Genomic DNA, 11,781 nt, shown 5'->3' with positions numbered 1-11,781 from the left:
AGCAATCACCAGATCTGCCTCGCAGATATTAGCGGTGCCCCGGCATCATTCAACAGCGTTCAGGGGTAGTTATCGATACAGTGCTACTAACTGCTGGAATAATTTACCGCCACCATTAAGACTATTTAAAAATGTCTAAAATTTTAAATTGAAATATAAAAAAACTATTTTAGAATCATTATATAATAATTATTCTTGACGTGCAATGTATCTGATAAATTAACACAATTCTGTATTTTTATCATTATTTAATGTTCACCAATATATTTATATCTCATTTATAGCACTTAATACCACCTTTATTATATTATAAACAGTTACGTACAGATTATACTATGATTTAATATTTACTATTATTACAATTATTTATTTATATTTTATTACACTACTTACTTTGATACCTACGCAAATTAATTTGCAATGGGAAGACTAAAAGAACTTTCTACTTCAAATGTCACGAGGGGCTGCTGAAAACCAGTGTTGTGTTAGTGTCTTCTGCACTGACACAACAATATACTGAGTCAGCTCGTTTTAGCAGGGAATCACGCTCACACTAATATTTTTATTTATTTATTTTTAATTTATTATAATATTTCTTACGTTATTTAATTTAATTAATATTGCAAATTATTGTTTTTTGTGTGAGGGTTTTTTATTGCTAATAAAGTGTATTTCTATTCTATTCAATATTATTTTTCATCTGTTTTGACCATTTACGTACTATAAACAACTACACGGCGTTGTACATTCCTACGTGTACATTAATTTATACAGATAACATTCATTCAAATGAACACCTTACTTGATGGCAGTAATGTTCAAAGTCTTATTGTATACGCTTATAAGAAGCTCATTGATTTTGGTGCGAAAGAGCCGAACGTCAAGTTAGTTGCATAATTTTATTAATTTATGAGGCACTTACTTGAAATATGCATAATAAACACTCTAGTTATTAGCCATTATTTGTACAGTTTTTCACTGGACACTTTGGGTGGCGTCGTATTCAAAGCCCTGTCAAAATACAACTGAACGAAAACTCTGCCTAATAGACGCGCAGGCAGAGTTTTGTTTCAGACAATTTTTGTGCGAGATTGTGCGTCTCGTTGTTTATTGTACGTCAATGGTTTTGACCCATGTTGTCAGATGATGAAACAGATAATAACATATTATGTTCAGTTATCGAATAGCTAGATACAATGACATGGTGCAAAGAATTTGAATCTTTTCACAGATTTAGAGGTCTCTTACAAATACCTTCTTTTTGCCTAAAGCGACACTCGGATCTGTTAATTTTTTTTACTCACCGTTAGTACCTACCTACTCTATTAGTTGTTTTGCAAAAAAAAATCGCACTTGTAAATTATGGAAAGTTACAGATTAAAAATTTGTTTTTGCCTACTACATTGGTTTATTACTTCGGGATGACAGGCGCAGATGCGGCCGAAGTTAGTAGTTTTATTGGTAGGTATATCAGCGTTCATAATATTATTTATGTTTTTAATGGCTCGTAACATTGTCAAGCTGATACGCGATTCATTATACAAAATCAAGGTATTTCAGTACAGAAGGGATTACCTCAATCTCGTTGGGAATTGTGTTAATAAAATATGCAGAAACGAGATCAATGTTGTATTTAATAATTTACAATATAAAATGGTGAATAAATATTAGTATACTTACTAGTCTGGCCATAAATGCTTAATAATTAAAAAATATATTACGTTTGGATTTGGAACCTCTCATTCTAACATTAATATTCACTATGTATTTTTTGACGATGGCTGCATGGCTCAGCCTTTGCCTTTCCCACTAAAGGAGAAAATATAATAAAATAAATAATATTTAAAAAAATGTTATTTCATTTGCGCGCCATTAAATATTTTTGTGATAGCAAAAACTAAAAACTGTACAACTATGAAACTACATACATGTTTGGTATTATTCTAATGTTTATGTTCTGGGTTAGTGATACATAGGTACATTGAAACAGCATTTATTTTTGACAGAAAAAACTCTGGTTCTCCACGTATTAGGGATTTGTACTAAACAGCCAAGGGAGTTGCAATTTCCCTGCATTGGCACATGAAAAAAAATTGCATTGAAAATGCTGCCATCTATATTTTTAGGTACGCTGCAACTTCATCACGATGGCAATCATTTTACATACATGCTGGATTGATAGTACTAGTAATAGCAAAAAACTTACTTAAGATACTTATTAAAACAATAGTTGACTATCTTGTATGTGTGTATGCCTAGTCTTATTGTAAAGGTAACCTTCCAACAATAACTCACGAATTTGAATTTCCATCCACAAATAAATAACTAACTATAATATTAATCAATATGCAATCAATAAGGTCTACAACAATAGTATGACCATAATGAGCACCATCTAGCGGCGGTACGCTACGGGCGTAAAAATAACACACCGCCATCTCTTAGCCTGGGTACACTGATTTTACAAAATAAAAACATCAGTGGCACGTCTATCACTAAAACCTAAAGTGAATCTATGAAACAGCCTATCAAAGCAGTGAAGGAAAGAATTCGAAATTCCTGCCAGGAAGCAAATGCTTTGAGGAAATGAATATTAAATCTACACTCTAAAACCATGTCACGTTTTTTAAAATATGACTTAGGATTTGGTCTTAATAGAGACTGGCCATTATTTGGCCGATAATTTAAAAATAAATAGTAAGGTATATTCAAAACAAATTCTTAACACATTCACTGCTAGCTTCAGAAAAGGGGGAATACAGAAAAACCGTAAATATTTATTCAAACAAAAAAAATCTTATAACTACACTGGCCTTCAAAAGTAAGTATCACACTTAAAATTGGGTTAACGTTTTAAGTTCACAAGATATACTTTCGAAATAAAAAGGACTCCAGAGAGAATTTAATTTTGTACATAAGAACTTTATAGTCGGTAACCTTCTTTTAGGAATTGGCTGAAATAAAACTTCAAAAACAAAACCATTCCTTTTTCAAAGTGGACGTTTCCGAATTACAATTTTACCATTCACATTTTTCTTTCTGTTTTAAATTTTTTTCAAGATCGATGGGTCTTGTTTTAAAAATTTATGCTAAAAAGCACATAACATTTATTTATCATTCCTCTTTCAGTTGAAGAATGTGCTAGGATCATGGCTTTTCTGGAACTAGGCATCAGTATGCGTCGCACTGCAAGAATGGTGGGTGTGACGGTACGAACGGTCCAGAAGGTAAAGCGAAGGTACGAAGAGACTGGACACCATCTGAGGAGACCTTGTAATAGCAGACCCAGGTGTACCAGTGCCCGAGAAGATCGTTATATTATTTCCACTGTGTTAAGAAATCTCCACCAAAATGCAGTTGAAGTCCAGCAACAGCTACTTCAGACCCGGAGGGACTACATTAGTGGCAGTACAGTGAGAAGAAGACTTGCTGAAGCAAATTTGAAACCCCGAAGACCAGCGAGTGGCCCAAAACTCGAGAGACAGCATCGAGTAGCGAGGCTGCGATACGCCCGTGAACACATGCAGTGGGATGAAGAAGAATGGTCAAGAATTTTGTTTGCAGATGAGTCTCGATTCTCCATTTACACTTCTGATGGAAGGCGAAGTGTTTACAGGCGACCTGGTGAGCGATACCTTCAAGCCTGCATCTCAGAAAGAGTCCAATACGGTGGAGGCAGTGTATATGTATGGGCTGGCATATCTTCAGAAGGTCGCACAGAGCTAGTAGCCATAGAAAATGGCACCCACACTGGGCAAAGATACGCTCAAAGAGATTCTCAATGAGTATGCAGGGCCGTATTTAGCAAATATGGGTGATGGATCGATGCTGATGCATGATAATGCCCGGCCACACACGGCTCATATCGTACAAGGGTATATTCAGGAGGTCGGTATCAGCGTGATGGCTTGGCCATCAAAAAGTCCTGATCTCAACCCGATTGAACACGCCTGGGATGAGCTTGGGAGGCTAGTCAGAAATCGCAGACCACCACCTACTACTCTCAGGGCACTAAAGCAGGCCCTGGTAGAAGAATGGAAGAATATTAACATCGGCTCCGAAACCTAGTGTTCAGTATGTCAAACCGGCTCGAAGCTGTAATCAGAGCTCGAGGAGGCAATACCAATTATTAAAAATTAAATAACATGTAATACATTTTAGTTGAATTTTTTTACACTAAACTAAAAATGTCCATTTTCATTGTTTTATCTTTTTTAAGTTAAAAATGTTACTAATGTATAATTTTAGTTTCTAAGAATTAAAGCCTATACAATTTGCAACAAAACGTTTTTAATCTTAAATCTCTACCTTCTATAGTTAAGAAAAAAATTTAATTGCAGGCCAGTGTATATATACAACTAGATGACCCTGCAAACGTTTTGCCATATAAATTGTATTGATCTTTTGCTTGCTAGTTGATAAGAGATGGCGCTAGTTGTATTCATTAGTAACAATCACACTTCTTTTATATTTTGTGTAATTCGCACTATAGTTTTATAAATTATAGCCTATTTGTTATTCTGATGTGTAAGCTATATTATTGTAAAGTTTCATCAAAATCTATTCAGTAGATTTTGCGTTAAAGTCAAACATACATACAAACTTTCACATTTATAATATAACAAGGATACTATGATTAAATTGAAATAAATAGTATAATATAAATAAAATAATACCTACAGAAATTTTTTATTTAAAGACGAGATTGTTTTGTGATCTAGGCTCTATATAAGCTTCTTAATTAGAATGAAGATTACAAAGCTGATATTATACGACATTGACGATGTTCTTCCAGGGCTATATATATATATATAGATCAGGAAAATTGAATATCCTAATCAAGGAGTGATCGCCATATTTTGTGAAAAAGATATCAAAACATCGGCATACACCTGTACAAAAATATAATTGACAAGGTTAAAACAATACCATATTATTTTTCATAATTTAAAGCAACAGGCCTTGAGAGTCAGGGGTTTTCCTCTGCTGTGAATCTTAAGTCACCGATAGCCTACTCTCTATTCCAATAGAATATAGCAGGTCTTTTGAATAAATTAGAAATTTCCCTCAACGAGTTCGAGGACTGCACATGGATGTTCTATGCCTTTCTGAATATTTTGTAAAGTTAGGAGATGAAACAAATATACTTTTAAAAAGTTTCAGGCTTGCATCTTCCCTTTCCAGACAAAAAGAGAAAATAGGTGAAGATTCCATCTTATTAAAAAAAATTGTTGAATTTAAACCACTGCCTGCTTGCAACGAGTTAGCTCCAGAAAAAGTTTTTGAATGCTGTGAGTTGAACTTTTAAAAGCAAAATGTTATATTATTTGCCTTTAGATGACTCCCTGATTCTGGATATAAATGAATTTTTTGACAAATTGTAATTGTTTGATGTAATTGTAATTATTATACAAATTCACCAATAAGAAAAATAAAACTGTTGTTTGTGGAGATATAAATATTGATTTAATAAAGGCAACAAAATACACTAAGATGTACAAACAAATTAAGGACTGCCATAATTTGATACTCCATTATGATAAACCGACCAGACAAAATTGTTTAAATTATTAATATTTTTAAATTAAGCATTTTTAATATGAGTAATATTAAAGAAGCTAAGTCAAAAGTTAGAACACTTGTACCTTTCATATCATATTACATGCCAAATCTCACGCCTTCCAATGGAGAAAATATGATAGAAAATTATAAATAAGTCTACAACGGAAATAACTTTTCCAGAGAAAATATACATAAATTTATAGACTGCATTTCAAGATTATCTTGAAGCGTTCACCAAGACTGAATGCAATGAAGTGTTCAATTCAATCCATGAAACCTACCTATTATTCTTCAACCTATGTTTTCCTTTTGTGTTATAAAAATTAATATTATAAGAAAACCCCAAATGGATTACAAAATATCTAATGGTATCGTGTGTAACAAAAAGGAAGCTAATGCGAAATTATTATATTTAGTGGCCTGACCTAAAACGGTTACTTAAAAAATACGGTAAACTTCTTAGAATATGGATATTGCGAGCAAAACCCCACGATAGTGAATTACACATAAGAAAACCATCAAATAAGTTTATGGCTGTTTGGGACCTCATCTAAAACAAAAGTGACAATAAATTTCCCTCCGCTGACATCGATAAATGAATAAACAAACAAGTATAATAAATAAGCCTCAACAAATTGCTGACTCCCAATTATAACAATACACACTGATATTTGCTATAAAAAAGTTAAATCAGTAAATGATTCTATTTATCTGACGCCATGCACTCACGATCACGAAGCAGCTGCACTAAAATCATTAAGAGATACAAAATCAACAGGTTACGATGAGATCTAATTTATCGAACTCCTCACATATTAAATAATATATTGTTCCCATTGAAAACTCCCAGAGAAGCTTATCCATTCAATAATTTATTAATTGTTAAAAATATTAAAAAATTCGAATAACACCAAAATACCAGTTTCTAATGCCCTGTTAAGGTTGTTGGTAAGGGCGTGTAAAAAAGTATCGATAAACTATAATTGTGGGGTATGCCCTATTTACAACTTTATTTTGTTCGCCATTTTGAGTGTTCGTTGATTCAGTTTAACGCGAGCTTTCGGAATATGTGTCAATGTCTTTCGGAATTGTTTCAAGTGATTGAACTTTCTAAAAATTCAATTGAAATATTTAAATCAATTTTCATTTCTTCCGTAATTGTTAAGAGCTTGCTTATACAATAATTAAATACTTAAGTTTACTTTAGTTCTGTGGACCAGTATGACTTGTATTTTCATTTATTTCATAATTAATAAAATAACATTGAAATTGTATTGCAGTATTGATTGCATAATGCAATCAATACTGTATATTTGAATGCTATTTTATTAATTTATAAACTAACAGACACAACGGTAGTGAATGTTTTATGCAATAGAGAAAAAAATATATTTTCCGTGTAACAATATGGCGAGACTAGATACAATACAATATTATTATGTACTCTAACACACTACACACACATGTAAAAAATTATCTGGATAGCTCAGGTGTTCAGACATCCATTGAAGTGGTGTATCCGGTGGTATTATAACACCATGAGTACGCAGTTTCACTGAAAAACAAAATTTAAATATGATCTAACTATATATAGTTTTATTTAGTAAGTTTTAAGAAAATTTATTGAATTAGGCGTTACTTTGCGGAAATCCATAATTATACAAATTATTTAAGTTTTCTTTAGTGTTAATTCCGCCAATATTTGTTTTTAAAACAATTCGACACGTGTTTCGCCTCTACACGAGGCATGCTCAGGACGTGTTGTCTCGCCAAAATCTGGCACGAGACTGACACGTGTCGAATTGTTTTAAAAACAAATTTTGGCGGAATTAACACTAAAGAAAACTTAAATAATTTGTTTAGTTAGTTTTGTTTAGTTTATTCTTTATTACTATTTATGACATAGATATTTAAATATTTTTGCACCTTACAAACTAATCTGTCATGGATATTACAGTTATTGTAAAATACTCTATTGATTGAAAAGAGTGACCGTTCAGTTTCTTGTATGTTCTTCTCACAAGGTCTACTTTTTCGAAACAAATGGTAGATTCAGTAATTTTAAAGAAATATAGTAACGATTCAAAAGCGCTTAGTTAAGGCCTTATTGAATAATTGAATAAAGTTTATTTGACTGAAAAATAAAATTATTTACATAAAAATACACACTACAAACATACTTTAGAACATGGTACATAACTAAATATTTAAATATATTGCAGGTAAAACCTTTTGAACGCGGCAGTAATTACTTACTAAGTATAAAAGTTGGTATATTGTGTTTTATCTAATTCAAATAATATGCATGTTTATTTAATGCTCTTTAAGGTTATTAAAGACCTTAAAGTCTAAAACGTTCTTGTGATTTCTCTGGTGTAACTAGAGAGAATGGAAGATCAATACCATCAGACATAAGGTTAACCACTATATTATATTAATACCTCAGTTTTTTAGTTTACAATTTGTAAATTTAATTATGAATTCAAGATCGCCATGACGATCGGTACTGTGCTGCCCTCATCCAACCTACTTTCGGCGATCTAGACCAGTTCGTCAGTCCATCTTGTGAAGAGCGTACCAACACTGCGTCTTCCGGTACGTGGTCGCCATTCGAGGACTTTACTGCCCCAAAGGCCATCTGTCCGTCGAGCTATGTGCCTTGCCCACTGCCACTTCAGTTTCGCAACCATATATGCTACACCAAGTTAGATATAATTACCATCATTTTTATCCGGATATAACTCTGAAATTATTTGCTGAACAAGTTTACGGCTTCCATCCAAGTTTCTGGGGCTTATGAGGCACTGATTGCATGTGCCGTCTTCCGAATATATTCTTATTGGAATGTGTTTGAATCCTTCATTGTCTCCGTGAGATTCCATTAACCTTCTGTTGATTGCCCAAAATTGGTCAAATTTGTCTGGAATATTTTTTAGAAAATTAAATAATTTTATGGTTAGCTCTAATTATAAGGCCCTCTTTCCCCACCTTCAAGTTAACTATCAAGTAAACTAATCACTGAGTAATGTCAATAGTAATACAGCTGCGAATTTCACGACCTTAAAGTAACACTAATCTTAAGATTAACTGTCCCGTAACTAACTTGCCACATCTACTGCCATTTAGCATGGTTACTTGACAGTTGCATTATATTATATGCCTACTATTATTATCAGCTGTTGTTTTGTGCATCTTTTCAGAGGTAGCATAACAATAAATTATTAGATATGGATTTATTTGATTTGAAATACAAATACCAAGTTTGTGTTACATTTAAATTACAAGATATCACCATATTTCTATTTAATAATACCAAAATATCCCTCTCATGTAAAGTATGCACTTCTCTCTCTTTTAACTTTTTCCATAATAATGATATTCACACAAGTAACCACTGAGTTAACCAATCAGTAGTTACTCAAGACATAATTTTCGCTTGTGAAATTGGCAAAAGATACTCATAACATGTAGCTTCCAATTAATGTAGATTGAGAAGTTACTAATCACACTTTACTTGGACTTGGTGAACGAGGCCCTAAATCTTATTATTTTTAATTGTCAGAACAATACAATTTTGTCGTTTAACTATATAAAAGGATCCATAAGTCTGTTTTGTTGTTTTACCTTAAAATATAATATAAATCTAAGAACATTCGGTAACATTCTAGAAAAATATAGTAACAATACATAAAATTATAATAATTAAGCAACCTCCAAAGATAAATAAAACAGAAGATTGATTCAAACAATATTTGTATAATAGTACTATGTAAGAAGTAAGATACTACTTAAGTCTTAGAACTTTAGTTAATTGTAATAGATAGCCAATGCTTTCATAAATACATATACACTTGACAATAGAAACGAGTAATAACTCAACCCAAAAACCCATGAAACTCCTATTAGCACATTCTTCAATGTTTTGAAATACAGTTTCGTTCATAGTTTGGGAGCTGTTTCTCTGTTAATATCCAGTATCCATCCCTACTGTGTTGGGAAACTAAAGTGTTCCAGTCACCTTCATTGGTATTTTGCTGCTTTATGTAATACCCTGACTCTAACTTAGCAAAAATTAGCACCACTATAATACAAAGTCAATAAACTTGCACAAACCACAACAAAACTTTACATATAGTGTGAAATGAATAATAGGTATAATATATTATCTCTTTGAATGTAATTCTATTATTACTGAGTGGATAAAAAAACGTACCTACAATCATACAGAAGCACTATTTATTTCATGTCATCATTCCTCATCTTAAATGCACATGCACACACAAATATTTATACTTTTTTTCAATTAATGGGAACTACAGTTTTGTTTATAAATTTGAAAAACCTTGGCAAATTGAAAGACTTGAGAGAACCTGGAGTCTTAAGATCTTGTAATGAAGTCATTACAAGTGATACTTGCATTATAATGTACCATTTTGTAATTTTGTTGAGAAAATAAAGTCTTATTATTGTGTCTTTAGCCTCGGCCACATACAAAGAACAACAAAAGCAGAAGAAAGGTCTCTTTGGTTATTCATTCGCTTTTAATGCACCATACATTACACTCTTTCTCATTCAATTTCTTGCACCATCTTTGCTATCTGTAGACCTGGCATGAGTAATATAAGAACGAAGAATACATGTATGGGTCACATGATAGAATGGTAAGTTATTAGGAAACTTACCATTTTGAAGGCCAAGCCACAGTTGATTATGATCTTTCTTTTGCATTGTGGACATCACCTGACTTCTATGTTTTAGAACATCTGCTTCTTTAACAGTTGATATATAGTGGGCCTCTACAACATCTCTGAAATTAATATTTACAATGTTTAATTTCTATCGTTATGTTTACATAGCATGCTTTATATTTTGTCTAATAGTAAATTTTATCAAACTCTCATTTACCTTTGACTCTGATAGCTTCTCAACAAGTAATCTAATTTAAGGTAAATTTGTTGAGAAGGTTATCAAATTTTATTAAGATGTATATGAATTTTAGTATTAGGTTGGTATTACTTGGTATATTCAAATATTCAAAATCACTTATTGAACGTTAAAAACTACCACTCATTCAAGAGACTGCCTCAGACCTGAATGAAGAATGGGCGCAAGAACTCAGCAGGCTTTTTTTTTTTGAATAAAAATATGGAATACAATGTTATATTGTACAATAAACATTTACAACTAAAAAGCCTGAGGGTGTTTGCTACATTCAGCTATCATTTGCTACAGTCATGATCAGCACATTAAAAATATACAACCTGAAAATTTATAATTATATTTTTTTTATATGCTTACTTGTTAGGGCAGCGAAGAAGGATATTTTCAGGAAATTTGCTAAAATGAACAGTAAGATTCCAAGGCAGTTGAGCATCATTCCCACAATATAAGTCAAATAAAAAACCTATAGGAAAGTGCCACTTCAGGGGTTGTCCATTATAATCCAGCCACATTTCGTTATCAGCGTTTTCTTGTGAGATATATCGCAAGAAATGCCTTTTCATCTGCAAAACACTGGTAAAGTTACAGTGACATTTTATCAAATCATAATTATTCTGTGCCCAAAACTATCCATAGAAGTCAACTTACTTTATCGGTTACTAGAGGAAAATAACTAAGGCGAGGAATCATTACATAGAAAGGATCTGGTTGCTGAATCTCCATAATTTCGTCTTGGTACAATTGAAAACATACAGGAAGTTTCCCATCCCATATTTCGCGTAAAACCTCCCTATCGTTAGCCATTACTTAACTTATATTTATTACAAAAGTGTTTTATGATTTATAAAATATAAATTATAACCGCTTAGTGTAATAATTTAATAAATAACAAAAAGCTACTAAATTTATAAATACAAGACACAGAATACTTTTACTCTAACGCAAAGAGAATGTCTATAGACCATACCGCCTGACATATAAATTTAAAAAAAATGGTATAGAACAAAGAATGCTGTCTCCTGGCATAGGATAATTGCGGCCGCACACCTACCGATTCTATTCTTTTCTACATAGAGTCACACACTCTGTAGTCCTATTCTCGTAACAAAACCAGAATCGTTAATCGAATCAAAGTGACCTTATAGTTAATTTCAAATAACAAATTGACAGTTCAGTTCCGATTGAGAATAAGTTACGTTCCGATTTAGGGATATATCATATGATGCGAATTCTCATAACAAGATCGGATGTCAATTGTAGAGAGATACAGATTCTGCA

General features: G+C 32.3%; 2 protein-coding genes across 4 annotated transcripts in view; one reads left to right on the top strand and one right to left on the bottom strand.

The window, feature by feature from the left end:
* Positions 1–11,781, top strand: part of LOC126971740 (uncharacterized) — a 280,527-nt gene that overhangs the window by 20,873 nt on the left and 247,873 nt on the right. The gene's annotated exons all lie outside the window — the stretch shown is intronic.
* LOC126971734 (autophagy protein 5) lies at positions 1,615–11,680 on the bottom strand. 3 transcript variants are annotated; one of them, XM_050818119.1, is made up of 5 exons: positions 11,555–11,680; positions 10,861–11,066; positions 10,245–10,369; positions 8,282–8,482; positions 1,615–7,117 (listed from the first exon to the last, which is right to left on the bottom strand). In XM_050818119.1, the coding sequence occupies exons 2-5, from the start codon at positions 11,064–11,066 to the stop codon at positions 7,008–7,010; spliced, it is 642 nt and encodes a 213-aa protein (XP_050674076.1). In that variant the 5' UTR covers positions 11,555–11,680; the 3' UTR covers positions 1,615–7,007. The 3 variants fall into 3 exon arrangements, with proteins under 3 accessions (XP_050674076.1, XP_050674074.1, XP_050674075.1); XM_050818117.1 differs by lacking the exon at positions 11,555–11,680 and adding an exon at positions 11,152–11,460; XM_050818118.1 differs by lacking the exon at positions 11,555–11,680 and adding an exon at positions 11,152–11,286 and having other exon boundaries at positions 10,861–11,076.

This window comes from Leptidea sinapis, chromosome 24, assembly GCF_905404315.1.
Source record: "Leptidea sinapis chromosome 24, ilLepSina1.1, whole genome shotgun sequence".
Taxonomy (NCBI): Eukaryota; Metazoa; Arthropoda; class Insecta; order Lepidoptera; family Pieridae; genus Leptidea; species Leptidea sinapis.
This window is presented reverse-complemented; position numbering and strand designations above follow the sequence as displayed.